The sequence below is a fragment of the Misgurnus anguillicaudatus genome, chromosome 13, assembly GCF_027580225.2.
Source record: "Misgurnus anguillicaudatus chromosome 13, ASM2758022v2, whole genome shotgun sequence".
Lineage (NCBI taxonomy): Eukaryota > Metazoa > Chordata > Actinopteri > Cypriniformes > Cobitidae > Misgurnus > Misgurnus anguillicaudatus.
In genome coordinates, this window is record NC_073349.2 from 20,972,425 (window position 1) to 20,999,459 (window position 27,035).

Sequence of the window (27,035 nt, forward strand, 5' to 3'; positions counted from 1 at the left end):
CGAGCAAAGCTTTTTACCCAGAGTTGAATGTCTTTCAACTCTCGACGCTCAGCACCGAGCGGAAAAAAAACGCTAGCTGCTGGCTTATTTGAAAAACGCTGAGCTTCCATTGGAAACAACTGAAAACATGCGCCGGCCACAGGTAGCTTTGGTGTGCATGACTCCTTAGAATTGGGGTTTGGGTTAGGATGTCATTTTATGTAAAGAAAAGTTGTTTTAACCCCAAACCCAAGTGACAATGGTAAAAAAACTGAAAAAAGAGAGAAAACAACACACAAAACAACACAAAAATGCCCAGTATTAAGTGAACAGGAAGGACCAGCGCATCATATGCATGCAAAATTGGGATTTGGGGCTTATATTGCACAACTTTTCACACTGCGTGCTATTTCTACTCATTTCATGAGAATAGAATGGGGTGCCTAATCTCATAATTAGATAAGGAGATTTTAACCTGAATTTTACAGATATGGTTACAATTGTTAAACTAAAATGTTTTTACTAACAATGACATACTGTATGATGTTGCTGTGCCTTACAGGGTTCGAGGCTGCCCGTAAAAGAGCGAAGAAAGCAAAACAGGCTTTTGAACAGATTAAGAAAGAGAGGTTTGACCGTTTCAATGCCTGTTTTGAGTCTGTGGCCACCAACATTGATGAGATTTTACAAATCATTATCGCGTAACAGTAGCACACAGGTTAATAAAACACTCTAAGATTGTTTTTTTTATTTTTTTTATAATATTAGAAATGCTTAAAGGGATAGTTCACCCAAAAATGAAAATTCTGTCATCATTTACTCACTCTCATGTTTGTTACAAACCTGTATAAATTTTGTTGTTCTGATGAACACATAGGAAGATATTTTGAGAAACGGTAACCAAACTGTTTGTGGACCCCATTTACTAACATAGTATTATTTTTTCCTACTATGGAAGTGAATGTGGTCCACGAACGGTTTGATTACAAACATTTCTCAAAACATCTATCTTCGTGTTCATCAGAACAAAGAAATTCATACAGGTTTGTAAAACATCAGTGTGATTAAATGATGCCAGAACTTTCATCTCTTTAAGGGACCTGAAAGTCACATGTACTCTATTTTTACTCTATTTTTTGCTTTTAATGGTCTGCTCCGTTTTAGGCATTCCTGGGGCCTGGGAACCCAGAGGAACCTTATTTGGATGGAATAAACTATAACTGTGTGGCTCCAGGAAAGAGATTCAGGCCAATGGACAACCTATCAGGAGGGGAGAAAACAGTTGCAGCTTTAGCACTGCTTTTTGCCATTCACAGGTGCAACAGCCATCTTCACATCTCATTCAGCATGTTTGTCCACAGATAAGAATTTTGCTTTTTTCTTCCTCTCATAGCTACAAGCCTGCGCCTTTCTTTGTCTGAGATTGATGCTGCTTTGGATAACACCAACATTGGCAAGGTTCTCCACATGCAAAAGCATAGATTATGGTCTAGTCAAAGATCTAAACAGCATCGTAGTGAAATATGTAGTTACATCTTTGCAGGTGGCAAACTACATAAAAGTAGTAGCACTGCTTCATGAGGCTTCGAAACATTTACGAATCTTTTGTTTCGAATCAATTCAATTCAATTTTATTTTTATTAAAATAAATCAGTGGTTCGGAGCGTATTTCAAACTGGCCCAAGTCACGTGATTTTAGCAAACGAGGCTTCATTATGTCATAACTGTTTCGAAACGTTTCGAAAATCTCGGTTCACCACTAGGGGGAGTTGATCACATGACCAGTGTCTATATATGTTTCTGTGAACTCGGGTCAGTTTTATTATAAAAGTTCATAAAACATTTATCCTTCTGACTAATAACACTGCCATTTTGTCTATTTTTTGTTTATAGACAGATTTAATGACAAAAATGTGCATAATTAAAAGGGTAGTTAGTTTTAATGATTTGTTTGCCCTAAATAAAACTAAAAACACATAATACACTTTTAACTATGTCTAAATTAAGTTAAATAATTTTTAAACATATTTTAATAAAAATCCTGCTATTATTTTGTAAAAAAAAGTGTAAAATGTTTGGACATATCTGCTTTTACACTATTTTGACCAGCAGGGGTCGCCAGCGTGTGTGGTGTTTCGAACTGCTTCAAAAAGCTTCATTTCTCCCATCACTACATAAAAGACCAGTCTGTCCAGAATTTTCAGGCTATTGTCATCTCTCTTAAGGAGGAGTTTTACACAAAAGCTGACTCACTCGTAGGGGTTTACCCTGAGGTTTGTATTTTAACAACAGGACATAGAATTGTAAACATAGCAACTAGTAAATGCATGCAAATAATCCACTTTATTTGTATTGTGTGTCATGTCCCCATTCCCCAAAACCTGCATCAACATTTTAATACAACTTGTGACTAAATTATGAATAAAAAATACTCCATTTTGGTATTTTCAATATTGATTATAATATTTAACTCCTATTTTCATTTATTTACAGCAAGGAGATTGTGTCATAAGTAAGGTGTTGACTTTTGATCTTTCCCAGTATCCGGATGCCAATCCCAATCCTAATGATTAAGACGTTTTGATTTAATTGGTAAACACAGATCACCAGAAAGTGTGATTTATGCCATCTTTAAAATCATTATTATAATTGTTGATGTTTATATTTTTCAATACTGAAAGTTGCTTAAATGCCATTTTGTTTAATGCAGTATCTGTGCAAGACGAGTGTATTTTGTCTCTGACTAATTATTGTACACTTATGAAAAGCTATTAGGTTCAGTACGTTAAACTGGTCTGGCTAGTGCAGTGATTTTGCATTTTGTCTGCACTTTAATTGTTGTGTGATGGCTCGTGTAAATTAACACGTTTAAAGTGTAACCCCTTAGAATAGATGATCAATTCATTCAGTATTATAGGGAATGGCCAATATTTGTATTTATTCGTCGTTCTTTATAATGTATACGGTGCTGCGAGAGCTTGTGTCACGTGCTTTGCTCAGTCAACAACCTTTTGACTAAATGTTACGTCGAACAAAGCAAATAAAGACTTAACTACTTTTATGAACAAAACTGGCGTTCCCTCACACAAAAACTGACAATAGAACCGACTTCTTTCACGTGGGTAGCCACACTATGGCAAAACCGAACTTGCTTGCATCGAACGTTGCCTTTTAAACCCCGCCCACGATTCTGCTATGACGTCCTCAATTCCTATTGGTCGTTTCTGACGTCTTACGTTTGGTTGCGGTGCAGAGAACGCCCAACGTGTCCATCGGTGCCGAAGATCTCTAGCAACTCCTTGCAGTGGACTAGTTTGATCAGACCATTTAAATCCACCGGCATTTTAGGCTTTAGCGTCCTCAGCAATGGACCGCATCAAAGACGGATGGTTCACCGAAACATGCACATTATGGCCTGGCCAAGCGATGAGTCTTGAAGTCGAGGAAGTGTTACATCATAAAAAATCTAAGTTCCAGGATGTGATGGTTTTTAAAAGGTGAGTATTGGTCGATTAAATGAGCTGGTTTGCAAACCGTTATATTTTCTGCCAATGAAACGGCTTTCGAAACTCTCCGTCCCTACACATGCAGCCAACAGAGGCAGGGCAGATTGTTTATCTCAGTTCTTCGTGGTGTACGTTCAATCGCACGTTGGCTTTAACGTGCGTGGCTGTGGCTTTAAAGGTGTCTTCTCTGTGTGGGTGGCTATAGCAGCTAAGTTAGCCTGCTAACTGCATAGCCCTCTGTAGATACAGCGTGGCATTGAAATGTGAAAAAGCTGCATTTATTATAGTTTATTTTATCATATAAAAAATTAACATGTAAAAACATTAAAATGCTTAAAATATAATGTACTGGAGATATTGAGATTTTGAAGCTAATATCAGTTTTAATAAATTACCGACAAGTTAACGATGCTAATGTTTGTCAATTGTTTACTTATTTAAACCTCTGTCATGTTAATAAATACAATGTTTTAAACGATGAAATTTCAAAACTTGCATTACATTATGATCGCAGAATCATTTTCACTCAACACGATAGGATGAAAGTCACAAAAGTAAAATACAAAAAAAAAGAAAACAAATAAGACAACATGACAACCTTCAGAGGTTTTGATAACATTCTAAAATATGAACCGCAATGTGTCACGTGTGGTTCAATGAATATGTAGTAAATGTTTAATCTCTCTTTTTTTTAGTTGCTTTGTCTGTTTTAGAATTTAATAAACAGCTGAGCTCACAAAACATGCAGCTGTTACCTAATGGTAATGTGATACTGCGGTGATCTGTTTCAATAAAGGCTTGCGTGCAGTGCCGCCTTTCTTTCCTTTTATGCGGTGACATATAGTGCATTTGAGTTTCTATATATTTGATTAATTTATTTGCCCCATGGAAATGAATGGAAATCTTTTAAAATGGTCCTGGGTTATTATTAATTCCTAATTTTCTCCATACAGTAAAACATATGGAAATGTGCTGGTTTTGGATGGAGTCATCCAATGCACAGAACGAGATGAATTTTCATATCAAGAAATGATTGCCAATCTGCCTTTGTGCTGCCACCCTTGCCCGAAGAAGGTACTTGTTTTTATTTCAATTTATGAGAAAAAAACTCTGTTTTAATAAACCTTCATTAACTTCAAATAAAATCATATTTTTTCAGGTTTTGATCATTGGTGGAGGAGATGGGGGTGTACTGAGAGAGGTGGTCAAGCATCCACTGGTGGAGTCGGTTGTTCAGTGTGAAATTGATGAGGTTTGTATTATTTTCTTTCCATTGCTCAGAGTCTTGACAGTCCACATTATTCCAGATCATAGATATGTATAAAGGCTAGATGTCTCGCCAGCGCTTCTGGCCAATTAAGTGGAACGTCTGCATTTGGTGGCCATCTTACCACAGGGCGCTCGCTCACTCGTAGCATTGAGTTTTAATGGTGCATGTACTTTTAAATGACTATAACTAACTTAATTTTTTACAGATTCTCAAACGGTTTGGTTTGTGATAAACGTCAAAGATGTACCTATGACACTGCATACTTATACAAAAAAAATTAATGAAACATGTTAAAGCATCCAGAATTAGAGCCACGTTAATAACGTTTGTAAGAAACCAAACCGTTTGAAGATTGGTGGAAGGTCGAGCAAGTTGTGGTCATTTAGAAGTGCCTGCGCCGTTGGGCTCAATGCTATGAGTGGGCGAGCTGTCTGAGGTGGGATGGCCGCCGGGTGATGACGTTAAAGACACATCTAGTCTTTAAACATATCTATGTTCCAGATAACTAAAACACATGCTGTAAAAAAGTCCCTCTAGCAGGATACAAATGATGTCGCCTTATCATACTTCATGCCTTTAACATGCTGATAAACGTCATGCAATATGATTTGTCCCCAGGATGTAATAAACGTCTCCAAAAAGTACCTCCCTGGAATGGCGAAAGGATTCTTCAGCCCCAAGCTCACTCTGCATGTAGGTGATGGCTTTGAGTTTATGAAACAGAATCAGGAAGCCTTTGACGTCATCATCACAGACTCTTCAGATCCTGTCGGTATGCAGCCCTATGTGTGGCCTTGAAGTTTCTTCTTGCATTGGTAAATAACCCTTTAGCCATTGACTCAAAGAGAAACGTGACGTTCATTTGGGATTGATTTCATTTCACCCTGTCACAGGTCCAGCAGAAAGCTTGTTCAAAGAGTCTTACTATCAGCTCATGAAAACGGCACTTTGCGAGGGAGGAATTCTTTGCTGTCAAGGTTAATATGAGTGCTACTCTTCAAAAAAGCCTAGTTTATATATTGAATGGCATGCATTTGACCAGTTTTTCATTTTTGGTTGAAATTTGACAGGAGAGTGTCAGTGGTTGCATTTGGAACTGATCAAAGAAATGCGGATCTTCTGCAAGACGCTCTTTCCTGTGGTGGACTATGCGTACTGCACCATCCCAACCTATCCAAGTGGGCAAATCGGCTTCATGCTTTGCAGTAAAAATTCGGTAGGCTCCTTTAATTTGATCTGCATTTATTTAGGCAGCATTAAAGGAAAAAAACACAGTTTTTCAATATTTTAGTATGTTCTTACTAGGCTTGTTGCGATAGTCTGTGAAACGGTGATTACCGGTGCTTCAGCCCCTCTTCGGTTAAATCACTTGCCCACCGCGACACCGTCTTTTACTGTCGTTTTGATATTTTCTTGTAATTAAATCATTTAGTTTAGTTAGAGAGAGCAAACACTTACAACTGAATATGTCTGCTGCCTGAATTCAGCGGAGCTGAACGTGCGTCATCACAGAGCAGCGGCTGCGGGTGTCAGATTTCATTTATTCCTGTCAGACTGCGGCGAGCTGACTGACCAGATGATGGCAGAAGTCGCGTGCTTACTCGTTTTTGTTATAATATACATATATGATGTTTAATATAAGCAAGATCGTTTTGTTGTTTTTCATTAAGAATAATAATAAACTCATCATTCAAGCAGCTCTTTATGGAGGAATAGCCGGTTGCTCTGCTTGGGACTGGCGGGTTTCTGTCAGAAGTACCTGCGCACATTGACTCAAGCACTTAAACCAGCTGTTGCACTCGCATTTGCATGCAAATTCATACGCGATTTAACGCAGCGTACGCAAGCGCTGGATTTAAACATCTAATTGCATCTAATTCAAAAGTGAAAGTAAAATGAGCACGTCTGTATGTGCGTTTATAAGCCCCTCCTACCCGGTGAAACCGGTATCACCGGGTTTGTCACGCGCTGATTAACCGGTGGGAAAATTCTGTCACCGCAACAACCCTAGTTCTTACCTCAACTTAGACTAATTAATACATACCTATCTTATTTCAATTGCGTGCACTTAATCTTTGTACAGTGTGCTTTGAATGTGTTAGCATTTAGCCTAGCCCTATTCATTCCTTAGGATCCAAACAGGGATAAATTTAGAAGCCACCAAATACTTCCATGTTTACCCTATTTAAAGACTGTTACATGAGTAGTTAGACGGGTAAGTATGGTGGCACAAAACAAAACTTGTTTTTTTAAGAATATAAAAAAATAGAATTAAAATATGTATATCGGAAGAACACTTAGGTTGTAGCAATTTGACCTCGGTGTGCTGTAACATCATTACTCCTAACTACTCCTTCTCTCATTCAAACTTACGTCAATATTACTGCGCCCGAGGTCGAAGTGCTGCTAACTAAGTGCTCTTCCGCCATACAATATAGTTCTCATTTTTTATCCACTTAAAAAAATCGCCACGTTTTGTTTTGTGCTCCCATACTTACTCGTGTAACTACTCATGTAACAGTCTTTAAATAGGGAAAACATGGAAGTGTTTGGCTTCTAAATTCATCCCCGTTTGGATCCTAAGGAATGAATGGGGCTAAGCTAAATGCTAACACAGTCACAACGCGCTGTACAAAGATTAAGTGCACGCATTAAAAAAACATATGCATGCATGTATGTATTAATTAGCATAAGTTGAGGTAAAAACATCCTAAAATATTGAAAATAGGTGGTGTTTTCCTTTTAAAGATATTGGATATAACAAAATTGAGCGTCACTATTACTATTAATAGGGGACAATGAGGCACTAGCCAACCTGTGCACACGTGGGGTAGCTAAAACCGGGTGTTTTTAGCGCAAATTGATCTTAAGAAACAATAGCTATGATAATGTTGATGTCAGGTTTAATTGTTGTTTAGAAATGTTATTTAATTATTATTATTTTAGAGATCTCTGTCCCATTTAAAAACAGGCGCGGAAAAAATATAAGGACCATTTCAGTGGTCTTTTATTTCAATTACTGGCAACATTTCTGCCAAATTAATAATCTTTATAAAATGATGTTTTTATTTGCATTTATTTACTGAAAATTGAAATGGGAAAACATGGTCAAAATAACAATGATGCAGTGTTTTCTGATCTTCTATACTGTAGAGAAAACAAGTTCAAATTTGTTTCTCAACAACAAAATAGAAATGGTTTACATGCATTTTAGGAAACATTCAAAAATTAAAAACTCTGCTTTTCGGTCACATCTTTTCGTCTTGTCATGCTCTCACTTTTTTACATTTGCTGTTGGGTGACTTTGTCACTCCCAAGGTTTGCTTTTGTTGAAATTCAACAGACACTGGACTGAAATACTCGCAATACATCTAGAAACGATGATAAAAATCAAAACTAGAATAGTCTTTTATTATTTTCCACGGCTGTAGATAGGACTGTAGTCTTGCATCACTGAAATAACTGCCTGATAGCTTTGGAAACATGGCCGCCTAGTGGCGTAACTTCCCTAAAGAGTTTTTGGTAGTATGTGGATGATTAATTTATTTCTCTGATGTGTTTTCTGCAGAAAACAAATTTCCGTGAACCGTTACGAGAACTAAAAAGAGATGAGATCGAGAGCATGAACCTGAAATATTACAATCCGGAAATCCACCGTGCTGCATTTATCCTTCCAGAATTTGCCAGAAAGGTGAGAGGCAGTCAGTTTTTCTTTTTTTTAATCGATGAATTTATACTTTGATCCCATTTTCTTTGGTTTCTGATGCTATTTGTTCAATGTTTATGCAGGTACTAAGTGAAGCGTAAATGGATTTGTGGTTTCCATTTTATATCGCGCTGCCTTCTGTGAAAGCAGAATCAGAACTCACTACAGCTGCAGTACTTCTCTCTCCGGATCACTTCTCGGCTTCTGATTGGTCGATGAACTGCAACAAGGGGAAATGCTCTCTGTGGGAAATTCCCTATGTGTCTTGTCTCTTCCCATCAGTACTTCTAAACTGTTTTGGTCTTCTTTGACAATACAATGACTGGCCAGTTCACACTTTCTCAAGTAAACAAAAAGACAATCATGTATGTAATCACAGACATTACAAAGTCTTGGTTTACTTTTTTCATGTTTTTACAGAAAGAGGAGGAGGTAATGCTTTACCATAGCTGAGCATTACCTCCTTGTTGTAATAAGAAATAAATTGACAGATGGTAAAGGGTTCTTTAACTTCTGCTGGTAGGAATCAACTGTGCATGTCTTTACAAACCCTTTCAAAGGTTTTCAGGTTACTGACAATTGTGCATTTTTATTGATGCGTCGTCATTTGTCAACTACTAATCAAAAAGAATAGTAGTTTTTAATTTGGCCCTCAGGTTAACTAAAAACTAATTTAATTGGTACTGTATTTTAAAATTGAGTTGTTATTAAGGGTCACTCTAAGCCTGTTAAAGGTGGTGTGTGTTTTTAAGGAGATTTGTAGGGTCTTTTTCCCTAGATTATTTCTTTTACGGGAGTCATGTATGCCTGGTGTGCTTTGTATTCAATCTTTCTGAGTGATATGCTATAATGTATTACACAAATATACTTATGGTCAATGGCAGAACAGTTTTGCAGGCTTTTTAAACAAAACTTCAGTGTACTGGAATATATTGTCTTAATATCGAGTATGATTATGGGTTTTAAGCCGTGTAATTTGCAATAGGATACAATAACAGTGGATTTGTTAATGGCTAATCATGCGCGTGGGTCTTTTAAGGCTTGGCCACACCATTTTGTACTTGTTTAGTTGTTCTGTATGGATGCTAGGGTTTACCTGTACTGTTACCATTTCCTGTTCATGGTGTACATTTCATTTTGCCAACAGTTTTGAAATAATAAAAAAAGGTCCTGGGATAATTAATAATACTTGATTTTGAGTGTACTTTAAGTGGCGGCAAAGTGCAGTCTTGACCACTAGATGGCGCCCTTTGCTTAAAGTAAATTCGAACAGTAACGTCGGCCGTTTCTCAAACTGAAGGCTGCATCCTCCGGAGGTCGCATATGCAGGCTTCATACGTCATCAAGCTTGGTTTATTTAAGTTAACTGAGCATTACATTCGCAAGTAATAAGCATATTACAACAATTCACGATTATCTAAAAAATAATAGTCAACTCTATAATTATTAATATTCCGAAATAAGACGTCTTGATGACGTATGCAGCTTGCAAATGCCACCATTGGTTTGGTGCCTGCAGCTTTCGGATTGAGAAACGGCCGTCGTCGGTTAACGACATACGGTGTTAAAACACAAACGCTTGTTTGTGAAGATTATCACGATTAATTCATCAAATGGACTTTTCAGGTAAAAATTAAATAAGTTATCTCTTATAGACAAAGTATCACTGGAGAGTTAAACACAGATGGATTAATCAGATTATTTTAAACATTTCTCTTTTGTAGAACAGTCTAAAGTGTGTCGGTTTTTGGCTATGATTACATAATCCACGCAAAAACATAGAAACCTTGACAGAAATTATTAAAAAAAATGAATTTAATGGTTATTGGGAATTAATTGTAATTTAATGCTTTTGAAGGAAACCAATTATCTCGGTCTCTGCTGGTAATCTGTTGGTGGGATGTTTTCTGGCCCAATAAACCAACAGAACTATTAGCAAGTTAACCGAATTAATGCTGGGATAATAAGTTACCTAAAACACACTACACATATATTAAGTAATGGTTTTAATGGTGAATACCTCATGTTTCATATAAACATTACAGTATGTGCATAGTTTTTCCAGCAGGTTTGCCAGAAGTTTTAAATATTTGTTAATGTGGAATATTATGATATGGTAAGTGTTACGTTTACGCAAATATAAATAAATCATCGACGCCCCTGCTGAGAACAGGATTGTATGTAGTTTAATGTATGTTTGAAGTTGCTTGGAAGTGAACGCTAGATTTGGCATGAATTCTTCAAACGCACTTTATCGGGATTCAGCTGGAGCAGCTCATCTCAACAGTGTTAATCTTGACAGAGCCTCGAGCTCCTGACTCTGTCCGTATCTGTCTGCTGTGAAAAATGTGCTAAAGCAAGAGTATTAGGGCTCCTGGCTACGGGAACTCATTCGGGGTGTGTGTATGCATATCCAAAGAGGAGCCTTTTAGATCCTGTGTGGGTGCCAGAAGCTGACCTGAATGAGAACATGACAGAGGCTCCATAAGTCAATGACAGTCATGCAATTCATGGGGGATTCTTCATCCAGTAATTGCAGGACTTTCTCATTCTGGTTTAATTCAACACACAAAAGAGCATTTTGAGAATAAATGTTAAAAATATAGTACAAAAGCAAACACTGTAAAAAATGATATCAAATGAAGTTAAACAATTTCAACTTGTTTATGTCAACTTATCAAAATTCAAAACTTAAAATAGTAGGTTGAATTGACTTGCATAACCAAATTGTTTTAACTTCATTTTACTTTTTTTACAGTGAATGAATAAATGAATGGCTTTCTTGGACTTTATTGGTTTAAAGGGAATGTTCACCCAAAGATGAAAATTCTCTTATCATTTTCTCCCTCTCATGTTGTTACAAACTTGTTCTGGTGAACACGAAGAAAGATATTTTAAGGAATGTTTGTACGGTAACCAAACTGTTCATGAGCCCCATTCACTTCCCTAGTATTATTTTTTTACAACTATAGAAGTTAATGGGGCTCATGATCTGGGGTGCGTTTCCCAAAAGCATCGCTAACCAACGAACATCGTAAGTTCCATAGTTACTAACATCGTTCAACGATTTGCTGTTACCCTAACTTGTGTCGTTGGAACGACAGCTCTTGACCTGTCGTTAGAAGCATCGTTCCTTGTTATTATCATATGTAGACTTACGTTGATCATGCTTTTGAACAAAATCAGCAAAAATACAAGTAGTACAGTCTATATCCATCATTCGAAATATATTACAATTTTATTTTACGTCTTTAAATTTGTAAACAGAATGAAAGCGCTGCATTTGAAAACTGAGCATGTGCGCAGCCCTGCGAGCTTTAAGACCCTGGGGAATCCCTGGGAGGAGTGACGAAAGAGGGAACTTGCGTGTGAATTAAATATCTTGAAAATAAACAATAGATAACTAAATCACGATAACAAAATCAGTCTTCCGATGCAATATATGTTATTTAAAGCAATAATTTGACATTAAAGGCTCTCTAAGCGAATCTGCGAGACGTTAGTTATTGTTGACGTTTGAAACTGTTTTCAAACAGACGGAGCTAACTCCTCCCCCTCCCTTCCGTGCTTTCATGAACGCGGCCAACCCCCACCCCCAAATCCTTTTTGTCGTTTATTGGCTGGAATACTTTGTTTTGTTTTGTTTTGTCATGCTAGGTTTGGCCACTATGTTGATATTGCCGTTTGTGAAGCCTGGGCTGTCTACAGAGATCGCGGTTTTTTACAGTTTAATCAGCGGACAGGCAGCAAGCAGATAGTGAGGAGATGTTTCCGATATGTAACAAAAAATGTTTTATGGTCTAAAACGCTTCAATTCGCTTAGAGCGCCTTTAAATCGATTTGCACAGATTAATAAGTACTTCACCTCCCACGTGACATCATCAACTATGTTGTTAAAACAACATCGTTCAAACGACGAATGTGCGACAAAGCTACTATGCTTTCGGGAAACAGTCGTGACAAGGTAGTTCGTTTCTCCAACGATGCATTGTACTATGGTCGTTCAGCAACGAGTTACGTCGTTGTTTGGGAAACGCACCCCTGTTTGGTTACGAACATTCCTGTAAGTGTCTTCATTTGTGATCATCAGAACCAAAAAATTAGTACAGCTCTGTAACAACATGAGAGTGAGAAAATTATGTTATAATTTTCATTTTTTTGGGTGGACTATCCCTTTAAATTGATAAATACACAGATTATTATTCTGTATTACACTGTAAAAATGTTTAAAGGGGTGGTTCACCCAAAAATATTTTTTTCGTCCCCCTCTGGTTGTTTCAAACCTGTATAAATGTATTTGTTCTGCTGAATACAAAGGAAGATATTTTGAAGACTGTTTATAACCAAGCAGATCTGGGGCACAGTTGACTTCCATAGTAGGAAAAAAAATAATACTATTGAAGTGAGTGGTGACATAAAAAAATCATGACATACAATAAGAATTTGAATTCAACAAAACATAGTAAATGATACAATGTAAAACTGCCCCGTGTCCGCCAAAGGGGGCCTGTCCCCCAGTTTGAGAACCCCTGCTTTAAGTTTTAATTCAGTTTCAGAGTGTGCACTGATTTTAACTGTGGCAGAACTTTACAATTTAAGGTGGCTATTAAAATTAAGTTTTCAATTTTGGTAGATTTTGGTAACACTTTAGAGTTTTATTTGCTAACAGGGAACATATCATGAAAATCTGACTTTTCTGAGTTAAAGTGCTATAATTGGGTCCCCAGTGCTTCTATCAACCTAGAAAATGTGAAAAAGATCAACCCAGTAACTTAGTTTTGGTTAACCATTCTCCACAAGCATGTGAAAGAATAGGTAATAGAAATTTGTCTCCCCCTGTGATGTCAGAAGGGGATAACACCGCCCCTTAATCTGCACTATCCAACCACGACACTGCCATTTAGTGCAAAGATCAGCTCATTTGCATTTAATAGGACACACCCAAAATGGCACATATTTACTCACACCTACAAAGTGGCAAATTTAACATGTTATAATAAATGATCTATATGGTATTTCGAGCTAAAACTTCACATACGTACTCTGGAGACACCACAGATTTATTTGACATCTTAAAAAAGTCTTGTGAAATGTCCCCTTTAATGTATTAACTTCTAACATAAACTAACAACAATGTACAATACTTCTACAGCATTTATTAATCTTAGTTCATGTAAATGTCAGCTTTACTAATACAGTTTTAAAATCAAAAGTTGTAACAGATAGCATTAGTTAATGCACACTGAACTAAAATGATCATTTGTATTGACATTAACCAGAAATGGTAAAAAAACTATATTGCTCAATGTTAGCTAATGCATTTACTAATGTTAACCAATACACCCTTATTGTAAAATGTTACCAATGTTTTTTTTACATTTCTGTCAATTTCTTTTACAGAAAACAAAACTTACACCATATAAGTGTCAATGTAAATACCATGGCCTTGTATATCATTATATCATCAGCCTATATGTTTATTATATATACTGGAGCAGCATTGACAATCTCAGTTGCTTTTCACAGCAATGTTTGACTCCCATCAGATGTTCTAAAGACTTGAATCTTGTTATTCACTGTGGATCTAATACATCTTTTCTCTTTGAAAACCTTGACGACACTTTCCTCCAGGTGCCAGACAGTTCGATGTCGGTCTGAAAGAGGAGAAGATGTGATTAATTACATGTTGGAACGGAGCAGACCGTCACTTCATACAACATAAAAGGTTAGTTTGATTTTTCTCTAAAAGACACACTGTATTGATATCACAATACCACTGAGTGAACGCATCACATAATTACAGTGTACGTTTGGCTGCCGTACTTCCTCAAATGTGTTTCATTGCTTGGTCGTCACAGCGCTCTGCATAGATATAAATGATAATTAGCGTAAACAATGCGAGAACTTTTCGTAATCACTTCGCGTTGACGGTAAATTCATCATCATTGACGTTTTCTCCTTGCCTCCGCATTGAATGAAATCAGGTGCATTTTTAGAGCTATGACGTGAGCCTGGTGGCGCAGTCCTTCCCACCAGCATAACGTCTGGTTTGTTGGGGGGTTAACTACTCAGTGCATTTGTTAGTTTGTAAGCCTCCCACCACAGCAACCAGCCCCCCTCCTCTCCACCATCCTCCAACCACTGCGTCAGTACAGACTGGAAGGAGAGGTATATAAGACTGTGCCACCTGAAGCTCTCCAAGTCTAAGATCTCTCCAGCTTGGCACCAGGAGCTACACTGAATTTCAAAGTTCGAGCATCACTTTACTTCATCACTTCTCGCTTGCCGTTTTGTCAACATGCAGTTTTTGGCCAGCTTAGTGTCTCTTTTGCTGGTGCTGTACAGTGTCCGAGCTGTGGCTTTGCTTCCAGTGGAGGAGAGAAATCCAGTACACAGTAGGGTGAGTGGGTGCCGATTTGCTTTTTTATCTTTTTCATATTTATTTGCATTTTGTTTTGTTGATAGTTAGACAACTATTAAGAGTACAAATTTTAATAGTAGCTGCTTTTTTAATGGACTGGTGTGCGCTTTTGAATATGTGAATAGGTCTGAAAAAATGTCCAAATTTCCTTTCTTATCAGGAGCTGAGCAAGGAACGTAAAGAGTTGATCCTAAAGCTGATCTCTGGTCTCCTGGATGGAGTAGACAACAACGTGCTGTCCGAAGAGATAGCGCCAGCCCCCTTGGACATGGAAGAGCCCCTGGAGTCCCGTCTGGAGGAAAGGGCCGTCTACAATCGGTTATCACAGCTTCCGCAGCGCGATCGCAAAGCCCCCTGCAAAAACTTCTTCTGGAAGACCTTCACGTCGTGCTAACATCGCTGGCCCAGCAGCGATTCCTCAATTCTCCCTGATGAATGACATGAACTGTGTAGACCTTCACTGTACATATCATCTCCAGTGTCTGAAGAAAGGTCTCTCTGGACTTACTCTGACACAGTCTGTTTGTTAAAGACATTGATGATTATATTTATTTACTTATTGATTGGTTAATTAAGCTATTTATGGACTGTTTTGCTTTTCAGTATTAAAAAAGAATAAAGCATGGTTAAGATATTAGTTTTTTTATTGATAAAGGATGTTTCATTCACTGTGGACAACGTCAGGATCAAAGTATTCGAGTATGTTAAACTGACACTGAGGAATAAATGTACAATTGATAGATTACAGATGATGTAATAGTGCTACGCATAAATGTATTCCTGAATGAATGGACCTCACATATGTTAAAGTATCATTTTAATGGCATTTGGATGAGCAGTGGTTTACGGACACTTAATACACCAAATGAATGAATTGACACTTTTTGTGGTGGTAATAATTTTTCCTTGTCATTGAATTATATCTGATTGCAGCTGACGAGAGGATGTGTATGAGGTCATTATTCTGAACTGAATCCTCGCCTAAGAAGTACTGACTGGTTGACATTCGACTAAATATTTTATAGTAGCAGATGCAAGAAGGTGTGGAAAATATATAAATACTTTCAATTCCTTTTCTTGCGAAACAAACAAAATCTAAATAAGAATTTACAAAAAAATTAATTTGTTTAAGGTATGTTTATCAACTACATTCACATCATGTGTTACTAACACAGAAAAAATATTTTCTTTAATTTTAACAGAAAGATACATTAACCAATATTATGTAAGTGTAAATATATTTTGTCTATTTGTATACAGTTGCATTCGGTATGCAATCAGTAACACATATATTTATCGTTATGAATTTGGCAGACACTTTTATCCAAAGCAACTTACAGTTCATTGCAAGGTTTACATTTTATCAGTATGTGTGTTCCCTAGGATCGAACTCATGATGGTTTGCACTGCTAATGCAATGCTTACCAGTTGAGCTACAACTGGTATCAATAAGTCATAATATATAGACTTTTCTAAAATACGGTTATGCAAATTATCTGCGCAAGTAATGAGATACTTACGTCAAAGCTTTGTAGTTGTTGAATGTGCAACCAGTTGACATGACGCATGTTGAAAATGGAAAAAAAGTGTTGGTGCTATGGCCTATAGTTCTTCCATTCCTATTCCAATGTAATAATAAACATAATTCTATAGAATATTCCATATTATTCAATAAAATAATGAATATAATAATTAAAGCTCAAAAGATGAAAATAGTTAATACGTTAATAAAAATCTGGAGTGCTGCACAGTACTTTATGGCAGTGTTAAATTATTAATAAACTTCATATAAAATCTCAGTGAGGATTAAGATGACATTGTCAAACTTTAAGTTTTGTGCGTTTGACAGACACCTTTATCTAAAGCGACTTGCAGTGCTTTCAATCTATACATTTCTTTTATCATTACACTGTAAAATATTTTAGCTGTTTAAAATTGGGTTGGCAAGTCATTTTAACTTTAACCTGGACAGGGATTAGTTTAAGCCAGGACTAGGCCTTAGTTTAAATTCGAAAATATAACTAGTTTTAACAAACATGCCTTACTAAAAACATTACTGGTGTGCATTCTGAGGCAAAACAATAGCACTGGTGTATTTTAAGATATGTCAGTGCAAGTTGTTTTTAGTTTGGACAGCTCTTACATTTATTTTAGTCTAGGACTAGTCCGGGAAACCGCCCCATCAGACTAAGTTAAAGAATTTCACCTAGTTTTTATGAGATGATAACTTGTACAAACAAGTAGGTAAATTGCTTTACCTAATTTGTTAAGTTAAAGTGTACTCAAAATATAAAATATTAAGTTAAAATGCCTTGTGCAGCCTTAAAAACAATTCTTGAATTGAATCAGGTCTTATGGGGGGTCCCCACCATGCAACATGACATAGCAAAAATATATATAAAAAATAATGCTCCGACATCACATTTTGTAAACTGTTGTTTTTTATCATTAAAGAACTACATGGATGCAGATGTCATCAGTTAATGTACACTATACTTTGCCATGACTGCAGGATCGAAAAGAAAATGAAAAATTTGCTGAATGACGGAGCGGACCTGAAGATCGCTGACCTTTTCATATGAGATTTAAATAGGACTTAAAAGCGACCACGAATTTGTGTACCAATTGTAGATTTTTTTAGGTGGACTGGGCAGAAATTTTAAGAGGACCTAGTGCACTGACAATAATTATGCAATTATTAAAGAAAAAGTAAACCAAAAAATGCATGTAATTTATGTTGGTAATGTGGTATTTATGTGGTATTTTACTCTATTTTATTTAAGTTAAAATGAAAGGCAGGATAAACATTCATTAAATGATTCATCATAACATTTTAAAGCCACAATGTTCACAACATCACACAAAGAATTAACAAAAAAGCATTTTTGATAACTAAACCTAAAAAAAACAAATGTGATCCTGCCTGGGAAGTCCCGGCAAAGTTCAGCAATCTTATTTAATTCTATGATTTAGCGTGTTGAAGTATTTATGATAAATCAACAAATGACATATAATTTGAAATTGTTGCTGTAAATGATAAAAACTACACTTTATATACAATTCCTTGTACGTTAATGTATAACAAGAAAAATACTGAAATTAATGATTTTATAGACACTACGCGTTATTATTTTGCACAGAAATACCTGCTTGATTACTTTGACTTTGTTCATCTATTTGAGTTTGTCAGCATTATCTGTACTAAAATAAAAATATCTGAGGGGACCCCTCCCAAGTATAATTTTGACTTATAGGGGGTCCCTAATGCCTTATGGGGGGTCCCGGATCCCCCCGGTCCCCCCTCAATTCGAGCACTGCTTAAAAAACAACCCGAAAACAATTTTTACAGTAAATGCACTGTAAAAAGTAAAAGTAATTTAAAAAATAATTTAAAAATGTACTTCAGTTTTTTTACTTAGATTTCCCCCCTTTTCTCACAATTTAAGTTATATTTGAAGTATATCCAACTTTCACTTTTCACAGTGTGTATATTTCCTGGGATTAAACTCTGAGTGGCAGCAATATAAATACTGTATATCAAATATTCCTACAACATTTCAAAACCATGTTACACAACTAAAAAAAGACCTGTACAATTTACTTTTACAATGAATAATAACTATAGTTACTCATATAAAGAAACATACAGTATATAATTCATTGTTTTTGTCTGTATTTCCTGTCCATGTCTGGGCATGTGTTTGCACTATTACCTTTTTGAACTACACAAAAACATTACATTTGAAATTGAGAGAAAAATTATGTCTTAAGAAGATATTTTGTGTGTTTGTGCTGGGGTCAACCTGACCTCGATATTGCTCATTTCTTTTACTTTAAGGGTCAAACAATACCAACAGCATCATAGATGTTTGATCATGTAAGCTGTCTGGTCTTGTCCTGGAATACTGATGACTTATGCTTACAAATCCATATTGTATAAATATTTACATGTGGGTTGTGGTTTATATCACATATTTCACAATGGATAGTGTGTTTGGATTAATAAAGACAGTAAAATAATATAGTACAATAATCATTTGTGACCACAGAATTAAATTATTAAAGTTATTCAGTAGTGGCATACGATTATGCAGCCACTTATTAATCTGAGTCTGTGGCATGGGATTCATATCTTTGCACAAAAACTCTCTTGGGGCCAAATTTAATTAGGTTAGGGGCTAATAAACAATTTTAATTAATGAAATGAAGACACAAATTAAACATCAATACCGGTGACGAACTGATTGTTGTTTCATTCTGAAACAACTGAAAATCTGGTATTAGTGTCATCTAATATGATTGTATGGTCATGGTATAAAAATAGCACATTCCTCATTCGTTTCAGTTCATGTTTGGTTTCTTTTGGCCAATTGATGGATGGACTGACTCAAATAAATGACTCCAGGATATGTTTTATAAAAAAATTGTGTGAAGCGAAGGAAAAACTGCCCATTATACAAGTGCCCTGAGCTACAATGAGACCATTGTGAGGGGACATCAAAGCTGCTAGTGGTAAGCAAAGGATTTTGATTGCTAAGCCTTTGATCTGGAGGTATGCTTCCACCTGAACATGAATTTAAAATTCATAACTAATATGCAGATTTATCTTCGACATCCATGGAAATCCACAAAATACAGTGTCAACTTGTTATTCACAGTATTCAGTACAATTCATTTAAATGGAATAATTTAACATATATCAGTACTAATAAGTAAATTAATATATCGTAATATATGTCAGCATAAACAAACACACAGCAACACAGTGTTCAGGAGCATTAGAAATGCCAAACGATAATAACGCAAAACAAACACAAAAAATGTATACATATAGCTAAAAAAATACACTTTTGTACCTAAATGGTGCCTTTAAAGCGTCATGAAACCTCGCTGTTTCAGCTCCAGTCTACCTCACTATCATTTTGGAAAATGCTACTTAAATGGCCGTGGATTTTAGAAGAATGGTGATGAGTGGGCGGGGCAACTAAGCTAAGATTTACTAAGATTAGCAGTATTACAGAAAAAATGTAACTGAATATAATATTTTACACATTTACTTCAGAACCGTATCCATGTGCAATTATCCTGAGCCCCAAACACCCCTCCCCTGACCTGGGTGCACGGAGCACATGCACGCGCGCACACACACACACACACACACACAAAAGTGAAACATCTCCGCATTGGATAAGAACACGCTTTTATAAATAATACTGATGGTTATTAGGTACTACAGTAATTTGCCATGTCACACCCCGTGACGTTTACACGATATGGAGTTTAAACCCGGAAGACAAAAATATCACAAAAAAGCTAAAAAATGTACTAGTTTTCTCCTTATGTTAAAATTAACAGATACTAACATTGTCTTCTATGATGTGCAACACAACTAACTTTGTTAACATCTAAAAAAAAGTGTTGGTTAGTGTTTCATGACACTTTAAGTGACTCAAAGGTACATATTGGTATCTGATTGGTATTGAATAGTTTGAATATTGACATTATATATACGGGAAGTAGAGGGCTGCAGTCCAAACCGGCCGTTCTCTTTTATCGTTGGAAGCGAATTCTGTTAATTAAGCAATATCGCTCGAGTAGGCGTTCTGATAAGAGATATAGCTCCAGAAAAAAATTAGTGTTTACATTCCTCTTTCCAAGTGTTAATCGTCCACACGATGTGACAAGACATTACTCCCATTAACTTTAACGTAACATCCAAGAGCGCTGATCTTTGACGGAATAATAACTTCCGATTGGGGATTCACAGACTGATTTATGAGCCAGTGAACTAATGAGACACACGGAGAGTGATTCAAAACAGGGCGGTTGTGTATGTCTGCAGTTTTTTCATTCAGAGATGAGCCTGTTTAGAGGACCTCCATTCACTACACTCTTAAAACGAATGTGTAAAATTAACACACCTAGTGTGTTGTCCTTAATTTAACACATCTCTGTGTTATTTTTAGAACAACACACTTTGTGTTGTTTTAACACATCTTGTGTTGTCCCTTTTATTTATATGAACTCTAAATCAGCACGAAATAACACATAATGTGTTAAAATTAACACATAATGTGTTAAATAGTTTAACACAAAGCAATGTGTTAAAATTAACACACCCTGGATGTGTTAATTTTAACACATTGCTTTGTGTTAAACTATTTAACACATTATGTGTTGTTTTTAACACATTAAGTGTCATTTAAGTTCATAAAAAATAAAAGGGACAACACAAGATGTGTTAAAACAACACAAAGTGTGTTGTTCTAAAAATAACAGAGATGTGTTAAATTAAGGACAACACACTAGGGGTGTTGTCCTTAACTAGACACAAGATGTGTTAATTTAACACATTCGTTTTAAGAGTGTAGGTGGCAGAATGATACGAAAGGTGAAGCGGTTACTGTGCTGTTATCAGTAGAATATTGCACGCCTCTTAGCCAATCAGATTCGAGAACCAGAAAGAACTGTTGTATAAAAGAAATTATAAAACGGCTCGTTCTGGTTCTTCATTCTGATTGGTTGAAACGCGTTCTAAGCCGTGATAAAATACCCCGGTAAACCCACGGTTCAGACCGCATCACAAGTATCATTGCGCCACTGTTGCTGTGTACTGATTTATGAAAATAAACACCACAGTCTTTAATCATTTTTTAATTTTTCTACATTTGCACAATTATGGCGATATCCAGATAAATGTCAATACATAAAACATTTCGTCAATAAAGAGAAAACATTCTTTGAAGTTTTTTTGTCTTATTGATATTTCCGCTATTATCCACAAGATGGCAATCTTATCCAACTTAAACACTGAGGCATTCACTCGACACAACAGCGTTGTGGTGGATTTAGCGTGACGTGTGTTTTGATCAGGCTCTGAATCTGATCTCTTTACAAAGTTCTTCACAAAAATGGAATTATCTCCGCATTTAGCTGAAAATTTGAGAGGTGATAACTGATAAGACAACAAATGAAGGTAGGATGAAACGTTTTTTGATGTTGTTGGAAAGCGGATGGACTGTTCTTTCATTTGATATTTTATTTTTATTATGTTTATTTTAAGAAGATAATTTTTCTGTAAGACATTCAACTAAAACTGGGTGGCAACTTAAAAAACGCTGACGGGGAAAAAGTTAAGCATGCTTCCAAGCATATTTGATCATCACTTCAACAGTTGCACGATATAAATGTTAATGTATAAATTAGATGAATGTTGATTTATAAAATTAAACACCACAGTCTTAAATCATATTTTCATTGTGCCTTTGCTGCGTCTGTGTTTGTGAACTGCGGTCTGTTGCAGCCACACTTGATTCTGAGGAACTACTTTGTTTGGCGGAAGAGTAATATTTATACTAATATAATTACAACTTATTTGTGGTTTATTTTATAAAACCCCGCTAACGTTATGCATATGAAGTAACCGTTTTATAAACGCAATAAACCCCTCGAAGCGTTGGGTTACCAGTGCATTTTATAACAGCTAAGGGGGTTTAGGCACTCCGCTTCGCGTCGTGCCTAACAACGCCCCTTAGCTGTTATAAAATGCACTGGTAACCCACTGCTTCTTGGGGTTTATTGCTTTAATATATCGCTTTTATAAAACACATCAAACTTTGAGATTTATAATTAGGCATTATGCTCTAACAGCAACTTTACACATCAACTAAAGTTTGAAAAATGGGATCACGAAAAACGGATCCTTTTTAAAGTATTTTTACTTTCTACTTAAAAGTAAATTTTTAAGTATTCATATTTTATCAGTGTTTTTCTTTGGAAATCATACATTCCAAAGCATATTATCATACTTTATAAAACGGGCAGTTCTGGTTCTTCATTTTGGTTGAAACGCGTTCTAAGCCGTGATAAAATACCCCTGTAAAGCCACGGTTCAGATCGCATTACATAAGTATCACTGCGCCACTGTTGCTGCGTACTGATTTATGAAAATAAACACCACAGTCTTTAATCATATTTTTAATTTGTCTACAATTGCACAATTAATGGCGATATCCAGATAAATGTCAATCAATATTGTTAAGTCATCTCGTCAATAAAGAGAAAACGTTCCCTGAGGAGTTTCTACCTCAAATTCATATTTTCGCTATCCACTGGGTGGCGATCTTACCCAACTTAAACACTGATGCATTCACTCAACACTGAAAACACCGTGTATTATTGTTCATGGCTTTGAATCTGATCTCTTACAAAAGTTATTCACAAAAATGGAATTATCTCTGCTTTTAGCTGAAAATTTGAGAAGTGATAGGAGAACAAATGAAGGTAGGATGAAATGTTTTTTTGTTATTTGAAAGCGGATGGTCTGTTTTTTCATTTGATATTTTATGTTTATTTAAAGAAGATCATTTTTCTGTAAGGCATTAAACTAAAACTAGGGGGCAACTTAAAAAAAATGCAGACGGGGAAAGAGTTAAGCATGCTTTCAAGCATATTTGATCATCACTTCAACAGTTGCACGATATAAATGTTAATGTATAAATTAAATTAGATGAATGTTGATTTATAAAAATAAACACCACAGTCTTAAATCATATTTTCATTATGTCTTTGCTACGTCTGTGTTGGTTGGGAACTGCGCTCTGTTTCAGTCACACTTGATTCTGAGGAAATACTTTGTTTGGCAGAAGAGTAATATTTGTACTAATATAATTACAACTTATTTGTGTTTTATTTTATGAAATCCTGCTACGCATATGAAGTAACCGTTTTATAAAAGCAATAAGCCCCGCAAAGCAGTGGGGTTACAGTGCATTTTGTAACAGCTAAGGGGGTTTTAGGCACTCCGCTTCGCATCGTACCTAAAAACGCCCCTTAGCTCTTATTAAATGCACTGGTAACCCACTGCTTCTCGGGGCTTATTGCTTTATTTGACTCCTTTTACTATATTTATATTATATTTAATATTTAAGTACATTAAACATCTAGTTTTTTTTACTCTTACTTAAGTAAAAAGTACTTTTTACACAATTTTTATGTAATTAGGTATTAAATCTTAATTTTTAATGTGCAATATAAAAGGAATTCACAGTATGATTCTATGCTTTAGAATGTAGTGCAAATTTTTTAGTAAAGAAAAGTCATTTTTTCCCAGAGACAAACAGTCTGATAAAGCACAGATGTTTGGAAAATTTACTTAAAATACACAAGTAGTGTCCGCCTCTGCCAGTGCAGCTTACACTAAAAAAAAAAACTATAAAAATTCAAGTGGTTTCAACCAATTATTACTTAGTAACTAATTTCACAAAAATTTTACACTGAAAAAAATCTCTGGTTGGACATGATTTAATTAAGTTTTCTTAAAATGATTTTTCTTTAAAAAATGGTTGGATCAGTGTTTCCCATACATTTTGTGGTGGCTCACCACAGAATCAACACTGGCCCCCACAAATAGAATTTTCATGATTCCCATTACATTTTTATTTAAAACAGCTTAATTCGGCTTAAAATATAATTTGATATATTATACAGATCAAATACAGATACAGATCAAAGAGTAGAAGTGAAACATATTTCAGGTGCCAACACTAGATCAAACGCAAACACGACATGATGACGTCACATATATGCTAATTAGCGTGTGATGTCATCACCACCACAGTCTCTCAAAATCCTGTGGGAAACACTGATCTATGTAATTTAATTATTTACACCAGTTCAACATGATTGAATCAATTTTTTTTAAATGAACTTTATTTTAATTAATGTTAATTTCATTTTAAGAAAACCTAATTTAATCATGTGCAACCAATGTCTAGAAGTTTTTTTTCAGTGTGCGTTCAAAATTTCATTCTCTAAATGTTACTTGAATTATTTTTGTTGGCCCAAACCTTCCTCAAACTTAAAAAAAATGTTTTCATAATTAATTTTATAGTTCATTCAACTAGCATTTAAACTAAAGCAAATTTAATCATCATAACTTAAAATTTCTGTGCAATTTGAAACAACTAACAACTAAGGTTGTTAACATAAAATTATTAACTGATGCTTATCATATAAAGAGAGAAAACACTTTTTTCTGACAGCACTGTAAAAAAAATCTGTAGAAATTGCAGCTGAGTTGCCGGTAATTTACTGTAGATTTAAATTTATGTTATTTACTGGCAACATTTTGTTCAAAGTTAAATGAACATTTAACATTTACAAGCCTTTGTCTGCAGAGTAAAACTAAAAAAAAGCATCAAGCAAAACATTTTGGGAAACAAAATCTGAAGCAAAAAACAGAAAAAGGTTGATGATGATTTTTGGTTCCCAGAATGCTTTGCATGAGGCTGTTATTGTATAGTTTTATTCTGTAAAGATAAAGACTTGTTAATATTTAAAATGTATTTAACTTTGAGCAAACTCTTGCCAGTAAATAGCATACATTTAAATCTACGGTAAATTACTGGCAACCCAGCTGCAATAACATTGTAATTTCTACTGAATTTTTTTACAATGAGTAAATGTATGCACTGCTGTACATAATATGCTAAATGAATAAATGTAAATGATAAAGAAAAATAGTTAAACCATTCACTTGAGCTGCGTGACAAATAAAAAGCTTATATACAAAACCAGCTAAGTGCGTCTGCCATGATTTCTTGTTAATTAGCATTTTTATCAGGCTCCTAATGGATTGTGCAAAAAAAAACAGTATTTCTGAATGGTCTGAAGGCAGGATTAAGTGGATTTGACCGCATAGTACGCGTGGAGCTCAATCATTTACTTTCATTATTATCTAATTTTTCATTAAGGTTGCGTTTAGCAGCGTTTGTATCTGAACTCTTTAAATGCATCTATACAAAACAAATAATCAGATGTCATGCCTTTCAACAACTCTTATTGGCAAAAAATCAATTAATTAATATCCATGATCATCTTGATCAGGTTTATATGTCCATGAATAATACATGCAAATGAAGGACATACAGTTTAAATGATTGGGCATTTGTTTTACCTTGTTTAACCAAGAAAACTTAAAATAGTTTGTGACAGACGGACAAAAGCCCTAATCAAAATGTCTTGTTCTCCGTTTCATGATAGACTTTCTTTTATCCGCAGGCGAGCGGTGAGTAATGTTTCAGTGCTACGTGAATGCCATTATGTTCCATGTTAGATCTTTGTCATAGAGTCAGAGTGCACACTCACTTAATTACTTCTGCGTTGTCGCTGTGTTTGCTTTTACCGATTGCCAACAGCAATGTTTTCTATCACCATCAATATTGCTTCATTTGGTTTTTTTGATGACATTTGAAGGCACACTACTAGAACAGATACAAATATAGCAAGGTTGAGTAACCAAGACATTTCAAAGGAAGAGGAACTTCTTGATATTAAAGGAAATATTGCCGCCGGTAACAAAAAAATCTATATTTGGTGTTATTCGAGAGTTATTTGGCCTTCATTGAGCTGTGGGTGGTTCTGCTTCTCCCCCAGGTGAACATAGGTCAGGACACATTTGCTCATGTCAAACACTGTTATTCATTGAACACAAACAGAGAAAATCAAAAGTAAGTGGCATATTAGATTTTAGTTTTACTGTTAGTTTCTGGCTGTGCCCTTCATCATTGCCATTATTCGTAATGCCTTCATTGAAATATTGGGATATTTCAGTAAAGCTGCTTTAAAATATGTATTGTGGAAAGCTTGATAAAGACACATTTGACTTGACCAGAAGATGCTGTTTGTGGATGATCACCATTATCTGAGGTTTATGTGTATGTCTACATGTAAACTAACATACACTCACCTAAAGGATTATTAGGAACACCTGTTCAATTTCTCATTAATGCAATTATCTAATCAACCAATCACATGGCAGTTGCTTTAATGCATTTAGGGGTGTGGTCCTGGTCAAGACGATCTCCTGAACTCCAAACTGAATGTCAGAATGGGAAAGAAAGGTGATTTAAGCAATTTTGAGCGTGGCATGGTTGTTGGTGCCAGACGGGCCGGTCTAAGTATTTCACAATCTGCTCAGTTACTGGGATTTTCAAGCACAACCATTTCTAGGGTTTACAAAGAAAGGTGTGAAAAGGGAAAAATATACAGTATGCGGCAGTCCTGTGGGCGAAAATGCCTTGTTGATGCTAGAGGTCAGAGGAGAATGGGCCGACTGATTCAAGCTGATAGAAGAGCAGCTTTGACTGAAAT

General features: G+C 35.7%; 2 protein-coding genes across 2 annotated transcripts; both read left to right on the forward strand.

Moving 5' to 3' along the window:
• Nucleotides 1–3,211: 3,211 nt before the first annotated feature.
• Nucleotides 3,212–9,649, forward strand: srm (spermidine synthase). The gene is made up of 8 exons (XM_055187859.2): nt 3,212–3,476; nt 4,439–4,559; nt 4,645–4,737; nt 5,374–5,527; nt 5,649–5,732; nt 5,826–5,971; nt 8,324–8,446; nt 8,545–9,649. The coding sequence occupies exons 1-8, from the start codon at nt 3,346–3,348 to the stop codon at nt 8,560–8,562; spliced, it is 870 nt and encodes a 289-aa protein (XP_055043834.1). The 5' UTR covers nt 3,212–3,345; the 3' UTR covers nt 8,563–9,649.
• A 312-nt stretch (nt 9,650–9,961) lies between these two features.
• Nucleotides 9,962–15,512, forward strand: sst6.1 (somatostatin family member 6.1). The gene is made up of 4 exons (XM_055187860.2): nt 9,962–10,087; nt 14,093–14,186; nt 14,446–14,861; nt 15,043–15,512. The coding sequence occupies exons 3-4, from the start codon at nt 14,760–14,762 to the stop codon at nt 15,274–15,276; spliced, it is 336 nt and encodes a 111-aa protein (XP_055043835.1). The 5' UTR covers nt 9,962–10,087; nt 14,093–14,186; nt 14,446–14,759; the 3' UTR covers nt 15,277–15,512.
• Nucleotides 15,513–27,035: the final 11,523 nt, after the last annotated feature.